This window comes from Aethalodelphis obliquidens, unplaced genomic scaffold (genome assembly GCF_003676395.1).
Source record: "Aethalodelphis obliquidens isolate GAN/ISIS:26980383/991018 unplaced genomic scaffold, ASM367639v1 scaffold12, whole genome shotgun sequence".
In the NCBI taxonomy this organism is placed as follows: Eukaryota; Metazoa; Chordata; class Mammalia; order Artiodactyla; family Delphinidae; genus Aethalodelphis; species Aethalodelphis obliquidens.
The window spans coordinates 6,209,038-6,230,112 of NW_020837956.1; the positions used below are offsets into that span (position 1 = coordinate 6,209,038).

Sequence of the window (21,075 nt, forward strand, 5' to 3'; positions counted from 1 at the left end):
CATCAGGGAGACTGAGGTCTGATAAACTCACACTGAGAGGTCAGCAGTCCTTTTTGAGGGAAGGAAAGAAGATCAGATATTCATGTAAAGGTCAATTATCAAAGGCACCTCCTCCTCTTTCCTTTTCCTGGACCCAGGCCCTCCTACTTTTTAAAAAAATTTGACTTTGTAATCTCTAGCACAAACCCCCACATAGATTAACAGATAAAAAACAAGAAAAAGAAAGGCTTACTTCTTCTCAATGCCTGTCTGTAAAAAACACATTGATGTGTTTTGTACTTTTTGGCTGGTGTCTTGTGACCTCACACACTCAGGTGAAATGATTATTCCTGTTAAATGAGTCAGTCCTGATGGCAAATGTTAATTTCACTGAGCAGACGTATAGTAACATAACCTTGAAACAAATCAGTGCTGGTAGGTGGAAATATTTCTGATAGCCACCCAGAATAAAGGTAGGGGTGTGTGTGTGCATGTGTGTCAGAGACTGAGTATTATATTTCATGGGGTGAAGGCTGAAAGTTTAGATTTAAACAAAGGAACCTAAGAGGACAAATTATAATCCAAAGGGATAAATCTATAATGATAGCATTTTAGGCTTCATCAGCAAGGGAGGTTCTCCTGGGCAGCAGGAGCCTCCTCCTGCCTCCTGCCTGGCACCCCTGAAAGGCAGGGGAGCCACAGACGAGAGAGTGAGGGGTTAGGAATGGTGCCAACACACTTCATCCTTCTAATCGAACAGCTGGCAGAGGTCACCCCTGCTTACCCACCCCTGATTCCTATCGCCCACAGGATAAAGTCCATACCCCTTAGTTTGGCACACACAAACTACTCAGTCTGTAGCCAGTCTCTCTTGCTCGCCTACTGCATCCTTTACTTGCCTGGTCCAAGGCCCCTCTCTAGCCCCTAACTATCCTCTAAGAAATAGTCAAAATGCTGCCTCCTCTGTGAAGCCTCCCCAGATTCACTCCATGGACATCTAAGACACCATGCTTCTCGTTTATTTAAATTATAATTTGTCTAAACATCTCTTCTCCTTGGTGAGCTCTATGATATAGGAATCAGTTCTATCTTCCCGGCATCTGGCTCAGTGCCTGGCTCCCACTGTGCACTCAGTACACTGAGATGAGTGAACAGCGGGTTGAAGGCTGGGCCTCAGGGCACAGTGCTGAGGAAGGGAGGCAGCAGGAATGCCATTACTGTTGCACAGGTTGTGCACTGCATAACTCTCTGGTGCAAATGGCCTTCTGGAGAGTTCTGTGTGTAGGCAGCGAACCTCAGAGACACAGATCAGTGGCCAGAGTCATGGAAAACCTGGCCTGGCCCTAGAATCAGGTGACAATGTGAGGAAGTGAAGTGTTCCAAGGCCAAGGGAGTAGAAGACTTCTCCTTGCTCCCTCAGCTCTTCCTGTCCTCCCACTTCTGGGAGGGGAAGTATCAGGGCTACGGATAAACATACAGGTTTTAGCGTCTCAGGAAGCTGACCCCGAGCCACAGGCTCTTCTCTTTTCCCAGAGACTTCACCCTCACCAACCAGCTGACACAGGCGCGGCCTCTTCTGAATCTCTGTGCTAACGACATTTTGGACTGGACACTTCTTTGTTTGGGGGCTGTCCTGTGCAGTACAAGATGTTTAGCAGCACCCCTGGGCTTTACCTCCTAGATGCCAATAGCACCCCGCCCCTCCACGTTGTAACAACTAAAAACATCTCCAGACGTTGCCAAATGTCTCTGGGGGATGATGGGGGACACAATCACCCCTAGCTGAAGACCACTGTTCTAGGTCATCCATAATGAAAGGGCCCACCTCGGGTGCCAGCAGGGGGCTCACAGGGAAATGCGTCAGGCTGGCGTTCAGGGCCCAGGGTGAGTGACCAGCTCTGCTGGGGGTGTTCTGGCTGCCTCAGGTGCTGCAGGTTTTTCCTTAGCCAGCACCTGGTATAGCGTCTGGCACATCCTAGATGCCCAATAAATACGTGTTGAATAAATGAATGAGGGAATGAGCAGACTCCGTTTACTTCCTTCACTGCTCTTATCCCAATTGTGACCACATGTGGATGTGTTTTTTACTTATTGCCCACCTTCTCCTGCTGGACCACAATCTCCACAAGGCAGGGATGACGGCTGTTACACTCCCCAGTGCTTACTCACATCTAGCACAATGCCCCACACGCCGGAAACACTCAACAAACGGTCGTTCGTTGAATCAGCGAATGGGAGGGAGGGAGGGAGGGAAAGAGAAAGAGATGCAGAAGGGAGGAAAGAAATGAGGTGAGGGAAAGAAGGGAAGAGGAAGGCAAAAATGAACTGCAGAAAGAAGCAACATGTTCTGCTGTGGCATTTTCCAAAACATGATACATGTCCCCTGCCAGATGCCTGTGAAATGATTTTAGGTCATTTTTACCATTTTCATGGGATAATCTATGTTAATTAATTATGACAAGTGATACTCTTTCCATTTATGATAGCTATATAACATTTCTTTATAAAATACATATAATTAGGTAGATTTGGGGACTTGATTGAAAAAACAAAACTAAATCACGGTAGAGCGGGTATTCGGGTGTGGCAAATTCCGTGACTGAGGCACGCCAACTCTGAACTGTGGGGCATTCTGATGGGCGAAAGGAGCCAGGACCGGAAGTCCAGATTCCTGGGCTGTCATGGTCTCAGCCCAGCGGGGTGACCGTTCCCAGGTAAGCTGGTCTGCTTACCTTCCGTGCACCTCAGCTCCCCCAGCATTCCAAGGGGGACAGGTAACTTCACTTACTTGCCACAGTACAAGTGTCTTACAATGCAGCAACGGGTATGCTGAGCACGTACTAAGCACTGTCACCTGTGAGGGACTATTTGTTGGCGGGGGGTGGGGGGCAGTCTCTCTATTACATCTGGATCCAGCGTGGCCACAGGGGTCTTGAGTGGACGCATCTTTTTTGATCAGCAATGCTGTCGCGGACACAGGTGCGCAATGCCTCCCTTCCCTCCCCCACTGGAGGCCCCGGAGGAAGACGGGCCATGGGTGCAGGTAAGGAAGGAGGGTCCAGCCCCCAGAGTGCAAGCAGCAGGGGTGACCCCAGTGGAGCAGGGGTTGGCTCTGACCCCTCTACAGCACTGGAGGACCCAGGTGCATGGAGCCTTCCTCGGGAAACACAGACATGGTGTCCCTATCCCACAAGAACAGTAATTTGTCCCAGACCCCATTTCTGGCAGGAGCGGGTGCAGTGGGCCTGAGCTCCCAGCGGTGACTGCTGTCCGCCCCTTCTGTTCAGCAGTGAGCAGAGGTGGGACAGAGAGAGAGAGAGAGAGAGAGAGAGAGAGAGAGCGCGAGAGAGAGAAAGGAGGAGTGGGTGGGGAGAGAGAGAGGTGGGAAAGCCAGGGGAACAGAAAGTGGGTGAGGGCCAGTGACTCACAGCTTTCAAGATGCTGACGGCCTCCTTGCTGAGCCAGACCGGGTAGAGCACGTCGTCATGGAGGATGGACTCAAACAGATCATCCTCGTTGTCGGCCTCGAAGGGGGGCTGACCAGCCATCATCTCGTACATCAGCACCCCCAGGGCCCACCAGTCCACCGAGGGGCCATACTCCAACTCCTGCAGGATCTGTTTGGGAGACGGGCAACGTCAGGGTCCACCGAAAGCTGCCCTCCGTGGCTACACCTGCGCCACCAGCGCCCGTGGGAAGACGCGCGTCTCTATTTCCAGCTTGCTCCTTTGTAGGGCGGAGCTGCCTTACATAAAATTAGGTTCTAAATCAGCAAGTTGAGTGAAAATTGAGTTTGGGAGGCACCATGTTGGGGGCCAGCTCTCAAAAACCAATACCCACAGTCTGTCTTCCAGGGGGAGCAGACTGCTTCTTTGCCTGAGCACCAGATGAAGTTCCTGACTTGAACTCAGGGCCACGTAAAAAGCTGTGCACATTTTTGACACTAAAATTGGGGTGAGTGCGTGCAGCAAATTTGGGGCTCCCATTGCATGCTCAGCCCAGGGCATGGCTCACTGAGTGGAACGGTGAGCGGAATCTTAGTCCTCTTTAAATGGTGACAATGCTGAATTTAAGGAGGCTTGTGCTCTTGGAAAAGAAACTAGAGTTAATAAATTTCCCCACCCACATGTGTTCTAATCATACAGGACCACTATGCTCTTGCATATTCTGAGAAAAGACCCATGACTTTCCTACAGCTCGATGATGAATCCTTGTTTTCTTGCCTCTATAACGCCCCAGACCCCCGTCTTTTTTTTTTTGTTTTTGTTTTGCAGTACGCGGGCCTCTCACTGCTGTGGCCTCTCCCGTTGTGGAGCACAGGCTCCGGACACGCAGGCTCAGCGGCCATGGCTCACGGGCCCAGCCGCTCCGCGGCATGTGGGATCTTCCCGGACCGGGGCACGAACCCGTGTCCCCTGCATCGGCAGGCGGACTCTCAACCACTGCGCCACCAGGGAAGCCCCAGACCCGCTTCTTTTTATTTGAGGTGTTCCATAAACATTCTCCCTATTCCAAGATCTCAAATCAAATCCTCTCCTTGGTTGTCTGGTGCATTTTATCTTTGACGGTGGCCATTTTTCTTATCTACGTTCTCTGCCTCTCTTTTCTCTCTCTGACCAAGTGTGTGGAGTCAAAGTCACTTAGGTTACGTGCACGTATGACAGGATGCTGAATACTCAACACCATGGGCTTCCTGCAGAACGGTGTGTAAGAACTGCAGTTTTACAAACAGAATCAGAATGTCAGTGCACAAGAGGAATTCTACTCTGAGTCAAGAAGCTGCAGAACTTTTGGAAAAGCAAGTAACTGCCCCATCCCAATTTTTCTTCAGCACTGGCCATGTGCCGGAAGGAGATGGAAGATCAACCAGGTTGCATCCAGTTTCACTCCAAGTCTGGCATTAGATTTCTGGGTGATCTCAAGCCAGTCACTTGACTTCCTCATGTATCAGATGAGGCTCAGATTCTCAGCTTAACCTCACAAGATTAATTAAGGTGGAAGATTTTGAAAACCTACTGCAAACTACAAAGCTCTATATAATTACAAGGCGGTACTAAATCCAGTTTTTCTTCTATAAGGTTTGGTCTCCACGTTTATATAGAATGTAGCAGGTCACTGATGTGTGTTTGGCTCAGAGCAGAAATAATGCTCAGTCAGAGCAAGACCAGGCGTGGTACTGCCCAGAGACAGGCGGGTGGGCGGGAGGACATCTCTGGCCGCTCTCAGCGCTGTCATTCTATAAAGAACTCCAAAAGGTGAAGGCTGTGGAGAAGCACGGCTGGAGTGCAGGTGCCCAAGGCGGGTGTATTTTGAGGACTCCCCCCCAAGTAGGCAAAGGCCATTCCAGCTTGCAGGTAACTTCTCAGGTAACTTGTTACAGAACAAGGCTCCAGCTCAGTTATCAGGTTCTAAGATGGAAGAGGAGGCTGAACCCAAGTATCTAGACTGTCTGGGGTCTACTCAAAATGCCCTTCCAGAGGTTGTAGATTGCTTGGGATTAAATCAAAAGATGGGCAGAAGCATTCTGAAAACAGTAAAAACATGCACTTTTTAGGACTCCTCAGAATTTAGAATGAAAAGGAATGTGAGCAAATGCAGCCAACTTTAAATTATTTGGGGCTGGTAAAGCTGCTGGGTTAGGACCTTTGGTCTCAGCCCAGTGGTCAGCACAGGGTATCTGTAAGGTCAGAGCTACAGGCTCCACTGAGGAGCCAGTAACTCTGCTCTGTTCCAAAGGCAAAGGGAAAGCCAAAGCCCAAGACTCCCTCAACCTTGAAAGACCCAGCGGCCCAGCCTGGCTCACCGTGGTACCACCTTCAAGGTCATGGTCATCACCCATCTCCTCCAGAAGGCTTTCCCGGATTTCTCCAGCTTTTCTCCTCTCCTCTGACACCCCAAGACCCTTGCCCTAAGATCTGCCAGGCACTTTCCACATACTACCAGCAGTTGAGCTACTTGTTTCATGGTCAGCTGTCTCCCCAGGGCATCCATAAGCCACCAGAGGGTGGGGGCTCTATATTTTTCTGAATCTACCCCTGTGACCAGCCCAGTTCCAACACTCAGGGAGACTGGCTGCCAGGTGTGCCCACCGTGTGTATCTTCCTGGGCATGCCCCTTTCTCTCCTGGGCTCTGAGGGCCTTGGTGCTAAGGAAGCTGGGTTCTGTGCCTCCTCGGTGTGGTGGGGAGGTGGCCTCCAGGTGGCCCTGCGTGTGCTCAGACAGGATGGCGCTGGGGAAACCACAGAGCAGCCCTGCCCACCCTTCCTCAGGCCCCTCCAGAGCCTTCCTATTTTGGGTGGCATCTTTTCTAAAATTCCCCTTAGGCTTGGGCCTAATTATCTGTTTCCTAATCGCCTTGTCACGGATGGAGCTGGTGAGAAGGGCAAGGCTTCACATGCCATGGGGGGGCACCTGGTGCAGCGGCCAACCCCTTGATGGGTCAGAGCTGGGGTAGAAGAGCGGGCACTGGGCCTGATGACGCCAGGTGCTACCCAGGGCTGGCCGCCATTTGACGGGGAGCGGGGGGCTGGGCATGGAGAAAGGAGAGGGGCTGCCATGGAGGTCAGCCAAGGGCACACCGTGGGAAGAACAGCCCCAGGGCAGAGCTAATGCCTCAGAACTCGCGTCTCTGGTTCCGGGGTTAGCCAGGTGTCTCACAACCCCTCCTATTTGAATACAGGCTTATGCCTTCTGAAGCATTTCCATGCTCTAATCTCATTAGATTCTCAAAATGGCTTGATGAGGTGGGTAGGGCAGGAATTATTTTCCCATTTGAAAGATGAGGAACCTGAGGGTCAAAAACATTTTGCCACTTGGTCAAGATCACATGGGGGCATTAGTGGTTAAGTCGGGCCTGGAATCTCAACTCTCAGGACTGTGCTTTCCCACCCCACCGCACAACCCAACGACCACGATGACTGTGACGGAGACACCACTGAACCAGCACTTACCAGGCACCGTGCTAAATGCTTTAGCGGCGTAATTTCATTTAATCTTCCCAATGACCCTTTGATAAAGGTAGCGATACCCTTATCAGCTGTAATTTGCCTACAGTAAGACCAGGGATTTCACTTCGCGTGGAGTGGCGATGCTGCAGTTGGCACAAGTGTAGAATGGGAAGGAAGGGTGTCTAGGGCCCACTCTAAACAGAGACCGGAGTTATTCATTGTGAGTCTCACCAACGGATTGCCTTTTGTGAAAGCTGTGTGGGTGTTTTGTTCATCATAAAGTGAATGTTTCTCTTGGGCCGGGTCCTTGACTAGTACACTGGGCTGCCAACCCTTTGACTCTGGCATCAATTCAGAGGGCCTAGGACCAAGCATTCTGATGATAAAGAGTGAACGAGGAAGGTGGCAGAAAAAGCAAGTCTCGATCAAGAGCTCTTGTTTGCAGTGATTTCTCCTTGGAGGTTAAATTCCTAGTGTCCCTCCTAAGAGAACATACTAGCAGAGACAGACTGAAATCTCTATTCTTCAGATCTTTTAGAAGATGGAGGTTCCAGTGAGAATTTACCTATTACCATCCTTACTCTAGGACACTCCTCAGGCCTCCCCGTGTCTTGTCTGGGCTGTGGAAAGGCTCTCAACCGTCCTTCCCTGACCCTCTGGCTTCTGATCTACACTGCTGTTGCCTGTCTTCTTTCTGGGACAGGTCTGATGATGACCCTCCTTCTGCTGGGAAACCCTCAGTGGGTCCACAGATCCTACAGAATAAAGGCCACTTTCCTTGGTCCTTTTTCGTAACCTTGTTCATTACTAAGAGCACTAAGAAATCCTCTCTTCTAGCCACACTATCTTCCTTTCTAAAAATGGCCAAGAATGTTCTCATCCCCTGGTCTTTGCTCATGTTGGAGCATCACAAGTTCTCATGCCTTTATTCATTCAACAAACCATTACTAAGAGACTGACTAGTGTGCCGGAGCTTGGGAGTACCCAGATTAGAAACATAGCCCTGCCTTAAAGGATTCAGAGCCCAGGAATACTGAGCCTCCTTGCCTGCCCCACGCCCACTCCAGTCCTTCCTGCTGTTTTTAGGAATGCTCCCCACTCCATACCACCAAAGGAAATCCTGCTGATTCTCTACAACTCAATTCATCCACCAGGTGCTCTAAGAAACCCCCCGATCCCTGAGGTTACCGTCTTGTGCTGTGCACCTATTTATTCTGCTCAATTCATTGTTTACTTATCTGTCACTCTCTTCAGACACAAAGTCATTTTAGGAGAGCCACCAGCGTCTTAGTCATTCTTCATCCCCACATGGCTCTGTGTCTAGCAGGTGCTCAAACAATGCCCACTGGAAGGAAATGAAATCTGGCCGTGCTACCCCTACCCACCATGGACAATGCTTAAAGGGGATTGGTACTTCCTTCTCATCTCACATGTGTCAGAACACTCAGGACCATTTTTATTAAGTATTTATGACAGACTGTGTCTTAAATCTGAATCATACCACACTAGATATCTCTCAGTCTAGGCAAGACTGACCCGCAGAAACTGAAGGCAAACAAACACTTTATGATGAACAAAACACCCAAGCAACTCCCATGAAAGGCAACCTATTGGCGAGGCTCACCGCGAACATCTCCGATCTCTATTAAAATGAGGCCCAGGCGCTCTCGTCTTCCGGCTCAATCCTGTGTGCCTGCTATGCGGAATCACTGCTGCACTAGAAATGGCAACTACTTCTTGGTTTCACTGCAGGCCAATTATAGCTGATAAAGCTAATCACTGCCTTTATCAATGGCTCTCCTTTATTCTGCTTATTAAAAAAATGAAAGCAATCATACAAGTCAACAAACGTCTCTTGGTCCTAGTTTCGCTGGTAGTTCTGGACTGGGGTGAGAGGATGCTCAGGGAGGGCCTGGCCAGCTTTGGGGAATGGCCTGCTACTCTCAGTTCACCATCATCTCCCCATCACCACCACTTCCTTATGCAGAAATCGCCCCGGAATCCATTCTGGTTTTCCAGAGCCTTCCCCAGCACCGCTGGATGACCCTGGCCTATGGGGATGGACTCAGGCCTCAGCCCTGGCAACAGGTGGAGGTGGCCCTTTGTCCGTGGTCTCACCTCGGGAGCGATGTAGTCAGGAGTCCCGCAGAACGTGGTGGTCGTCACGCCGTTCAGAATCCCTTCCTTGCACATTCCAAAGTCGGCCAGCTTGCAATGACCTTCTGCATCCAGAAGGATGTTGTCCAGTTTCAAATCCCTGTAAGATGGGCCAGAACCACACGGTTAATGCTTCACTCATCCCAATATGGCCTTTTTGAGGTGGAGAGGTATGCCCGTCTCAGGGAAATCTGCTACAGAAAGGAAAGTCTTCAAGGAGGCTTGATCTGCCAACAACCAACCCCAGTCCAGGGCTCCTGCCCACAACGGCCAACCCCCCAAAGTGCCCCCCATTCATTGCAGCCTGAGGGAGGAGCTTCTGTAACCTCAGGAATGTCTCAACACTGCTTTGGTTTAAAGAAGCCGGCAGGCATTTACGGAAGCCTTACTGCATGCTGAAATTCATATTATTCAGATCTTGATAAGAGAGAAAGAAGGAACTTAGGCCCCTCCCTTTATCAGTTAATCATGGGGATCAGGTGGTGGGACAAGACTGGCACACATTGGCACCAATGAAGCACATTGAACCACATAAGAACCAGGCGCTGCTTTACAGGACACGGACTATGTGAGCTGTTGTGTTCTGGGGGCAGCGGGGGAGGGAGACCATTGATGGCTGGTGCAGGCAGGGAGGGCTCCCAGGAAACTGACTCTCAAGAGAAGCTTGGCTAGGTGGTAAGGTTTGGACAGAGCATGAAGAGAAAAGGTGGGAGGGAGGGGAAGGCCAACACAGTACATGCAAAAGGCAGTGAAGAGACCAGAGAACTGAGTCCCAGTAAATGGTGAGGCAAGGCAGACATGTTGAAACCAAACCCGAAGAGCCCAGAACGCCAGGAAGGGGGGTCTGAAATTCATGCTGAGGGGCCGAGGGTAACTGAAGCCCCAGCCTGCACAAGCGCGCACGACGCATTTGCAAGATCAGTCTCTTAGGGGCAAGAAGGCCAAGCAGGGGAAGGGTCTGGGTGCAGGAAGGAAGGCCCATTGGTTGCAATAACCAGGCCCCATAGAGCTGGGTGGTTCTCAGGCCTCAGCCAGTGCAGCTTCCATATGGCCTATTTTACAGTTTGGGTTTCCCCTAAGATCTCGTATAGAATCTAGGGTTCTGGATAAGAATTCCCCTACCAAGTCTGCAAATTCCAGACCTGTCCCATATAAAGATCTAGATGGAGGTCCTCACCCTGGGTCTCTCTCAGCAGTCACTCTGGGGTGGGGGGGCCTTGCAAAGAAGGCCGACTGCCCGGCACACAGAGCAAGAGGGGCCTTTCTCACAAGCCTGCTGGCGTCTGGACTTGAACTCCGGCCACCGTCAGGAATCCAGGCCCGAGTGCAAAGGTGGGGCAGGAAACACTCTAAGGCCAGCCTGTCTTGCACCCGTGGCCCCATTTCCTCATACAGCTGGGACTTCTTGAGAAAAGAGAAAGCACATAAAATGTGCTGCTCTAAGCAACTGCTTGCGGGCTACAGAAAGAAGAGTGCGCCCGGGCCCTTGGGACCAGGGCTCCCCGAGTCCCTACCCTGGCCACCGTGTGTGGTCAAGGCTCCGCTCTGGCTGGGGTAGGGGAGCAGTGAGGGGAGCATGACTCGGGTGCAGGCGGCCTGGGTTGCCGTCACTACTGGGCTGTGGTCCTGGTGCAGTCACCTTGCTGGCCTGTAACCCCATGTGCTGGCGTGAAGGGTTACTGTGATGAGGTGTGTGAAAGTAGCCGGTCTTTGATACCCTAACACCCGCCTCCTTCATGAGGAAACTGAGAGGGAGCCGGGTTTCCTGCAAATGTTTGAGTGGCTGAGAGGCTGATCCACGGCCCTGCTGAGTTAGGGCCCCTTACACGCTCTCCAGTCTATAGAGTTGCCTTTCCAAGACCTACCCTTGCCCACCATGATCACCATGGCAACACCCACACTAATGGTAACGACAACCTGCGGAAAGCACCTGGTAGTCTACAAACCACATTCATATTCTGAACAACCCTGAGAGCGAGGAAGAGCACACTCTGCACGACGGCGTCAGAAACAAGCACAGGGAGACTGGAAGAGGGCAAGTGACCTCCGTAAGGTGGCAGGGTGCTGGTGGGACTGTGACCTGAACTCAGGTCCCTGGCTCTGAAGGCTGGCATCGCTGCCTCCGTGTGCTACACTCCCCTACCTTCCTGCCTTCTCAGTGGTGGATGACTTTCAGTGCCAGTCACCAACCCCCAAAATATAAAGGACCCCGCATGCCATCGCTCAAGCACTCTCTTTTAAAGCCTTTGTTATGTCATAGGAAGGACTCGTTCTCATTTGTACAAATGGAATAGATTTCAGAAGATTCTGAGCCAACTCGAACCTTGCCCTTGTGCTGAAAATTGCGACTCAGTGTTTCCGGCCCATCAGGCTCAGCCTTTCCTTCTGCTCGGGGGGCTCCTACTCAGAGCAAGAGAAGGTGGACCATCTAGTTTCTCCCCACCTCCTGCCCTTCTCTGCCTGCCCTGGCCCAGGTGCACACCATCCCTGGGCTCCCTGCCCCTCTGCTCCCTGGAGAGAGAAGTCACTCCTGCTGAAGGCCCAGGGCAGCCACCAGGGCCGAGCATGTTTTGCAGCAGCTGCCCCTCTGCTGTGGCGGAGGGAGGCCCCAGGCCAAAGCATTTCTTCCCACTGTCCTGTCGATGATGCCTGACATCTTCCTTGGAGTCCCCCTCCACTGCCTGTATTTATCTAAACTCCAACTCCCCATGGGAATCCAAGTCCCAAGGAAGAGTTAGTGATTTATGTTCCTTTCCTTTTGTAACAGGAAAGATTAGCACAGCTTGAAAGACCCCTGGGGGCCAGGAAGGCTGCTACTGGAACTTTATTTCTCTGGGCGTCTTCAGTTTCATTTTAAAAAGAAAAATACTCATACCACAGAGACCAAATTTGTCTTGTCCCGGGCTCTAAGTGAGTTCCTGAGTGGGGTTTCAGGGGATGGGAGCGCTCAGGGAAGCCCAGGGCCATGCTTGCTCAGGTGGAGAATGAGAGAGGAGAGAGAATGCCCTTCCCTGCAAGGGAGAGCGGATGGAGCCTGCAGAGAGAAGGTGGTATCCCCGAAGCTCTGCTAGCGGCACAGCTGGCTGAGGGCGGTGGTCCCCTCATGATTTCCCTCCCCTTCTCCTACCAGCACTGCTGTGCCAAGACCCCTGCCTTTCTACCTCCCATCCCTGCCCTAAGATTTCTCTACCTCTTGGCTTTTAGTGTTGTCTCTTCCCTAGGGGTCCCTAAGCCTCCCTGGGAAGCAGGGTCGGGAACAATCATTTCCCAGCCTTGCCTGCTCTGAAGCCCAGCCTGCAGGGCAGGGTGACTGGACTTTTCTTTTTGAGAGAAAGTTCCCCTGGCACTTGGGTCATGGTCGCGCACACAGTAGGTAGCTGTCAAACTCGTGGACTGACAGCTTTGCAAAGAGGGCGTCCTGCCTAGACGTCAATCCCTCTCTACTCAGTCCCCAAATACAAGGCCAGGGCACTTCTGAGGACTGGGACATATTTTTAAGGAGTAGGGTGTTTTTCTTTTTTCTTTTTTTAAATAATGGAAACAAATACAGCAACATCCCTTTCCCTATGAGCCAATGTAACTAGCCTTTATTTATTAAGTTGATCTATTAATAGTTTTATTCAATCTTTTTCAATAGGTAATACATTCATGTGTTCATAAAGTCCAAAGTGTAAAGGACCTACAGGAAATATTCTCCCTCCTGCCTCTGTTCCCCAGACACCCCTGTCCCCTCTTGTGTATCCTCTTGGTCACACTTTATACGTAAAAAAGAAAATGTGAATATACATTCATTTCCTCCCGTTTAACTGAATGGGAGCCTGTTATATGCACTCATTCATACCTTATATTTTCTACTTATATATTGGCTATATTGGAGATCTTTCTGTCTCGACACATGAAGAGTCTCCTAATTCATTTTTACGGCTGTATGATACTCCACCATATTTGGGGGGGCCATTTAAGATGCTTCTAATATTGTGCTATTATAAATAGTGCTGCTGTGATTAAGTTTGTACATAATGACATCTTGTGCATATATGAAAGTAATTGTACATATATCCTAGAAATTTCTGAGTCAAATAGTAAAAAATGTGGATTTTGATGAATGTTGTCAAACTGCCCTCCTTAGAGGCTGAACAGTTTACATCTCCATAAGCATATATGATAGTCCCTGCTTGCTACCATGGTGTGTTACCAAGTTTCTGGTAGTCTGATAGGTAAAAATAGTATTTCAGTATATCCCTAGGTTTCTCTGTTAAGTTTGGGCATTTTTTCCTATATTTAAAGGTGATCTGTATTTTTTTTTCTGTGAACTGTTACCTATTTTCCTTTGGTGGTGTTTGATTTTTATTGATTGTTAGGAGTTCTTTCTATATTAGGAAACAACCTTTGTGTGGGCTAAGAATTGCAAATACTTGTCCCAGTTTATTCTTTGACTTCTGACATTGCTTATGCTGGTTTCTGCCAGGCCAATCTTATTTCTTTTGATGTAACTGAATTGATGTTTAATTTTACGGTTTTTGGAGTTTATGTTTTCATTTGAAAGTCTTTGTTTTACCCATTTCAAAGTTATAAAAGCATTCTCCCAAGGTTTCTCACTAGTACTTTTATGCTTTCATTTTATAAACGTTGTCTTTGATATAATTGGAATTTGTCCTGATAAAAGGTGTGAAGTATAGATCCAACTTTGTTTCCAGACTTCTAGTAAGTTGCCCCAATCCAATATGTTAAATACTTCATGTTTTCCTCATTGATTGAAATAACACCTTTAATAAATACTAGTATTAAATGTCCATATATATTTGGATTTATTTCTGTACCCTTCACTCTATAACATTGGTCTGTACCATACTTTTTAAATTATTGTAGGTTTAAAATACGTTTTAATAGCCAGCAGGACTGGTCCCCTTCTTCTTCTTTTTCAAAATTTCCTGGCTACTCTTGCATATTTATTTTTCCATACAAACTTTAGAATCATCTGTCTAGTTAAAAAAAAATTCCTAGTGATGTTTTTTATTGGAAACGTGTTTAAAGTTATAAATTAACTCAAGGAGAGTTGATCTTTCTATGATGTTGAGTCTTCCTATTCAATAACACTGTTTGTTTTTCCATTTGTTCAAATCTTGCCTGTGTCCTATAGGAGCATTTTAAAGTTCTCTCCTATAGATCTGGTAGTACACTTTTGTTATATTTCATGGCAGCCTGCCGGTTGTCCCAATATTCATTCTCACTTTCTCCTTAGTGAGAGAATGTTGATTTCTTTTAAGCCATGCACATAGTGATGCAGCTATAAACTAGAATTCAAAGCCTTCTTTAGAGCTGGGCGTGGTTATGTGACTAAGTTCTAGCCAATCAGATGTGTCGAAGTCTCCTTGAAAGGAAGAGCCTTCCACTTCTTCTTTCCTTCCTCTATCCTATTGCCTGAATGAGGATGTAATGCCTGGAGTCCTAGCAGCCACCTTCGACCATAAAGATAAGGACCACATCCCAGGAATGGACTACCTATACTTCCAGATAACATTCATAAGAAAAAGAAAAACTTGCACTTTATTTAAAGGACTGTTGTCTGGGTTTCACGTGTTAACTGCAACTGAATCTACTTCTAAATAATCCAAGTTATTATTTTATATTTCACATTCCTATTGTAAATAGGAGCTTTCCTTCCATTCCATTTTCTATCTTGTTTCACACGTTTGTACTACTGATTTCTGCTAACCATTCTGTGCCCTGCTGCTACACTGAATCATCTTTATTTTTGTAAAGGAGTTTTTCCAGTTGATTCTCCTGGATTTTCCATATCGTCTGTAATCAGTGATCATTTGGACCTCCTCCTTTTCAGGGATTATATTTCTAACTTATTTCTTCTGTCTGATTGTGTTGACTAGAACCTTGAGAACAGTGCTAAAGAATAACGGTGAGAGTGAGCACCTTTGGTAGTCCCTGATCTTACGGGGTGGGGCTCCCAGAATTTGGTCCTCAGGCAGAATACCTTTATCATAGCCCCTGTCACATGGCAGCTGGATCGAAGGTTTCCTTACTGTACTTTCTCCACTAGGCTGAGGATTGTGAGAACTTCCATGGAACCTCCCTGACTCCCCGAGCTGCCAGATGTCCAAATGGGCTGTGTGGGGGCTGGAGAGAAGCGGGTAAGGAGCAGGTCATATGCCCTGTCCCTCTGGTCCAGGGTTTCTCACCCTTGGCACACTGGAGCTGGACTGGCCTTTGGGCTGGATAACTCTTTGTTGTGGGGAGCTGTCCTGTGCACCGTAGGATGTTTAGTAGCATCCCTGGTCTCTACACACTAGATGCTCTTAGCAATCCCCAACCAAGCTGTGACAACCAGAAACGGCTCCAGACGTGGCCAAACGTCTCTTTGCAGGACCTCTGGCAGACGGCTACTTCTCTGATATAAGTCTTAACAGTGATCAAAGCTCCAAGATGGCCTAACCCAGACCATTAAGCCAAACAGGGATTTGGGAGCCATGCACCGGCTATCAGGAAAGGGTGCAACTGCCTACAGTATCCTCTGCCATTTTATCCTAGGAGACAAGAACCCTGACCACACCAACCCTGCTGACATCTGCTATCATCAACCACCTTTTCTTTTTTTTTTTTTGCGGTATGCGGCCCTCTCACTGCTGTGGCCTCTCCTGTTACGGAGCACAGGCTCCGGACGCGCAGGCTCAGCGGCCATGGCTCACGGGCCCAGCCGCTCCGCGGCATGTGGGATCTTCCCAGACCGGGGCACGAACCCGTGTCCCCTGCATCGGCAGGCGGACTCTCAACCACTGCGCCACCAGGGAAGCCCCATCAACCACCTTTTTAAATGTATGAAGAAATGGAGGCTCACTTGCCCAAGGCAAGGCAAGTCACTTGCCCAAGGTCACAGGGCTGGTAAGCAGCAGCAGTGAGCTGACTCCACACAGCTACCCGTGATCACCTTACACCAAATGGAAGGCCCGTGAGCTGGAAATCTCCATCTGCTGATTGGACCCAAATTCCTTTGGGCTGGATAAGGAAGGCTTCGTGGTGAGAAGGGGAATACAGAGGCCAAGAGGTCACAGTGGCTGACAGGGAAGGACTGATTTAGATGCAGGATGGTATGACCAAGGCTCCCTTGGGGCAGGAGCACAGATCTCTTCCAGAAACTCAAAAGGCACCAAGAAAAGAAATTCCCTAAACAACATACCTTTAAAAAAAACATTCTATAAAACCTATGGGGGTAGGGGTGAGACCTTGCAGTTGGTTTTAAGGAGGGAAAAAAAATGCTTTTCTTCTACGACCAACTGCGGTACTTTATTGGGTTGGAAAATGGAAAAGGGATCTGTGAGTGAAAGCAAAGATCCCTAAAGTGAGTTTGCTGTGAGCTGGGGAAGAAATGGTCTTGTCCTGAGGATAAGTAAGGTATACAGAAGGTCTTCATATCAGGGACATCTGTTACAGATGGGCCGAAATCTGCAGTAGATCAAATTACACTTTTGCTTTTAACAAAAATTTACTTTTAACATGACATGGAATCAGCTATTGCTATCTCTAGAAATGTGTCCACGACAATTTGAAATACATATTTTGGCTCCTAAGAATTGTACGCCCCTGCCCCCCACGGCTATCTATGCACTTAATGGCTATGTCTAAGACGTAGGTGCCTCTATGTTTTGATCTGAGATGCTGGTGGGGGGTGGGGGTCCCCCAACTTGTCTCTTCCTGATAGGCAGTGAGGCAGTTCTGAATCTGAATCCTAACTTGGCTACTTTCAAGCTGGATGATGTTCAGCTGGTCCAAAATATCATTGGGACTCAGTTTTCTTATCTGTAAAATGGGAAGAACACTGCCACAGTTGACTGATGTAACTGACATGAAAGCTCTAGCACAGTGCCTGAGACATGGCAGTTACCCCAGAAAGTCTGTCCTCTCCAGGGATCTCTAACAGTCACTTCTTAAAATACACCTGCCACGTGAGGGCAAGTCACTAGAATTTTTGAAAAATACTTATTACCTCTTATTGTGTATAAGCCACCGAGAGAGACACTGTGGGGTGAAAAATAGGAAGCATATGCAACTGTAATATATGAAAGAAAGTGATGACTGATACTTAAATGAAACAGACAGACACAGATAGAGACTGAAACTTTCAGTCCAGTCCAGTGAGAAAAATCACAGATTCCTTTCCACTGGGCCTGGGGAATGACACCTGATGGGAACACCTAGAGCCCCAGGGGAGAAAACAACTGGGTGGGAGGTAGGGAGTAGGGGGTGGGGGTGGGGCAATACAGGTGTTTCTAATCAGGATTGCTGTGACAGCTTCCAGACCCTTAGTTAGCAAACTTCTCAGGACCTGGATGCCATGCTGGGAATGGGGCCTGAAGGGTTGCTGTGGTTGCAGCTGTAACCTGTCCCTAAGCTCCAGGCTTACACACCTTAAGGCTATCACATGCCTTATCTCTCTTACCACACAGCCCTGGCAATGAGTAGCATCATCCCCAATTTACAGAAGAACTTGGAGGGAAATAAAGCCTAGGGAGGTGAGCTGGGGCCTGCACTTCAGAAGCTGGGTGAAGTCCTCCATCCCTCCCATAGCACCTCAGCCATCTCAGCTGAAAATTCACCCTTTGCCATTTGTAAAATTTTAGTGTCCCAATTTGACGGCAGATTCCCCGAGCATAAGGGCCAGAAAACTCTTCTGTAAACCACAGAGCAGTCAGCAAAGGGGTGACACCCGTGAGACCCTTCACACACAAGAAAAAAGTGAAAAAAATTTTGTTTTGCTTGACTTGTAAACTTGCCCTAAAGGAAGACATCCATATGCTCTGTCTCCTTCACCCTGGCTCCATTTTTTTTTTTTTTTTTAATGCCCTCACTTCCTGGTATGCTCACCCCACCGGCAGGCTAATTCCACAAAGCTCAGGCCTGAGTGCCACAGAAACGACAGCAAATTCTTCCATTTACTTGAAGATAAGAGATGAGAAAGATTACTTCTCGGGATGCCAAGTATTTGGATCACCAGAGAGCAGGCCCTCGGGGCGAGGTTATGAAGGAACTCTGCTTGTTTTTGGACAAGTAGTGGAGACTTGTAAACGACTGTGGTTAATCACATGGGAATCCAGGCTCTTCTGGCAGACGATGTCAAACACTTCCATAAATTTAACAGTATGTTCAAGAGAAAGACCATTTGCCCCTTCAATGCAGTCAGACTCCCCTCAAGGTGGTCGCCAGTGCTGGTGACGAGCCGTCACCCTTTCTCCCAGCTTTCTCTGTGGCAGCCACCTCCCATCACTCCCAGGAAGGCCATGTCACTCAAGTACGACCCTACACCCCTACGACGGGATGGCAAGCGAGAAGCCTAGGAGAGCGTACCCCCGGCCTCTCCATCAAATAGAAAAGCATAATTTGCTTTCAGAACCAAGGTAAATGATTACAAAATTCTCCATATCAGTGCTGATACCTGAGAGCTGACGATAATGTTTCACTCTGGGCCAGTCTGCAGAGAAATCTTTCTCCAAGTCTTTTCACAGGAAAAGCTCAATCATTTAGGAACAAAATCATAACCACCATTTTTCTTTTTCAAATGCTTTTGCATGCCAGGCTCGGGGGTAAATCTTTTATATGCATTAACTCATTTAATCTCACAAATAGCCTATGAATCTGGTAAGACTATTATTATCTCCATTTTAAAGACGGTCTCAGGGGTTATTGACCTGGTCCAGAACACACAGGTGGCGAGTGACAGAGTCCGTGCTGTCTGACATCAGCTCCCATGTTCTTAATCACTTTGCTATGTTGCTTGGGGAGGGAAAAAAAAAACCAAAACTGTAGCACGTTTTTGCCGTTTTGCAGGATTGGGAACACAACTGTTGCTCTTGGAGGGTGGTTGCTTTTGACTCACAGCAACATGGTTACAAGATGCAACTGATAAGCTAGACACTGCTGTTTTGACCAAACAGATGACCCCTTGTCTGAAGACAGCAGACTTTAAGCTACCACACTGACAGCTGAAAACCTGAGGTGTGAAAGAGCATCCCTGTTCACGGCCAAAATACATAGCCTGGGGCTCTACCTGGGCATTAAGACTTGGAATCACTGCAGGATCACTTATTTGATAGCATGATTTTCCAATTACTTTTTTTTTTTAACCCACAGTAATGAAAGCAAATCCTTATCCTTAATACTCATGGATAATATCCTGACCTCCACTGATGGGAAATAGACCTTGACTTGTGTCCCCAGCAAGTAGGATGGGCTGCCCTGACCATGATGCTTACACCTAGTCCCCTCATTCCTCTCCAGGTCATCAAACAACTTGGCTTCGAAATGGCTATTTGGGATTCAGCGTACAGACCAGGACCAAGGACAATGGCGACCTCAAGCAAGCTGCTTTTCTGAGCTTTACTGTCTTCAAATATGAGATATGATGGCTGGATAAATTAATCCCCAAGGATCCTTCTCGTCTAAGACCCTGGGAAGCCAAGGCAGCTGGAGCACATGAAGCTTGAACTTGCAGTCCTAGCTGTTGGACACCAAATGTTTCCCTTTCCACTTTGGAGCAAACCTTTGCCAGCAGGCGTTTTTATACAAAATGTAAATCAGATGACGCTCTCCTCCTGCTTGCATTCTTCCAGGGCGCCCCATGAACTCGCTTCCTAACATGGTGCGCAAGACCCCGTGTGGTCTCCACCAGCCTGGCCTTTTAGCCTCATCCCTCACCCCACCCCCTCACAACCCAAACCTGGGGACTGGGGGTGGTTCCCAGATGTGTGAGGCTGTCTCCTGCCTCCATGTCTTGGCAAACCCAGGCCCCACTGGGAGTATCTGTCTTCCACAATGGCCCACGCCATGGGGGCGGGGCCTGGGAATCCCCCCAGTGCCTGAAGCATCCTAGCTTCTCAATACCTGTTGGTCAAAGGAATGAGTGAGTAGAGAAGTGAATTTGTGGATCATGGCCCCTCCAGCCAGATGACCTTATTTTCAGATAATGTACGGAACTACTAAAACATACTATTATTAAAAAATATTAAAACTAACGCCCAAACCATCAGAGGCAGCTGAATCTGATGTTCTCTTGCACCTTCCAATCCATCCTCTGGTTATACTCAGGAAGAACCCCTTTTTGACCCCAGCAACTTCCACGGCAGTCAGAGTAGCATCTGAGTGCCCTACTCTGGCCCTGGGGCTGGCCCTTCCCCATCTCATTTGGAGTCACCTTCCCCTTTGTCCAGCCACATGGGTGTCTGACAGTTCAAGCTCACCGAGCACTTTCCTGCCTTGAGACCTTTGCCACATCGCTGCTCCCTTTCCCTGGAAAACAGACTCCTTGCCATCTGAGTCTCTGCCTCCATTTCCTTTCCTCAAAGACGCCTTTCTTGGCCACCTTGTCTAAAGTGTCCCACCACCACCCGCCCCCGACCCTTCCTGTATTCTCAGTAACCAGGGTCATTTCCTTTGCAGCAGTGATCACAATTTGTAATTACTTTGCTTGTTTATGCCCTTGAGTTTACGGCTTCCCTCACGTGAGCTCCACGAGAACTACGTCTTCGTGTTTGCATCTCGGTCCCCAGAGCCCTGCGAAGCACCTGGCACTCCATGTTTGCTGAGTGCCTGGATGAGCTAATGAGCAGGATCTGTATTGAGTCCATTCTAATGACAGTCTAGTTAATGGCATGACTACAACTCCTAATACATCCGTTGCCTACTTGGCCCTACTACATAATGCTCCACAATACTTACTGAGTTGCCACTCAGGGTCTGCTCTGGTGCTAGGAGGACACTGACAGAGGACACAGTCCCTGTCCTCAAGGGAGAAGTGAACATGAATGAGTCCGCAATACTTGGGATGGTAAGTTCTACACCAGAAGGACAAACAGGACACCACCACTGTCCTCAGAAGGCAAGGGCTGCCGGTCTCGCCTTTTTTGGGCCCAGCGATTTGCAGCTCGGAACCCAGCCAGCACTCTGTCATCACAGAAAGGGCCACTCCAGCTAAAGGACCAAGAGTAAC

At 48.7% G+C, this 21,075-nt stretch overlaps 1 protein-coding gene across 1 annotated transcript in view; it reads right to left on the minus strand.

The window, feature by feature from the left end:
• Positions 1–21,075, minus strand: part of PRKCE (protein kinase C epsilon) — a 510,344-nt gene that overhangs the window by 26,717 nt on the left and 462,552 nt on the right. Inside the window, exons 13-14 of the mRNA XM_027113214.1 lie at positions 9,045–9,183; positions 3,408–3,596 (exon numbers count right to left, since the gene is read on the minus strand). Of these exons, the coding sequence (XP_026969015.1) occupies positions 3,408–3,596; positions 9,045–9,183 (328 nt within the window). The remainder of the gene's footprint in view (positions 1–3,407; positions 3,597–9,044; positions 9,184–21,075) is intronic.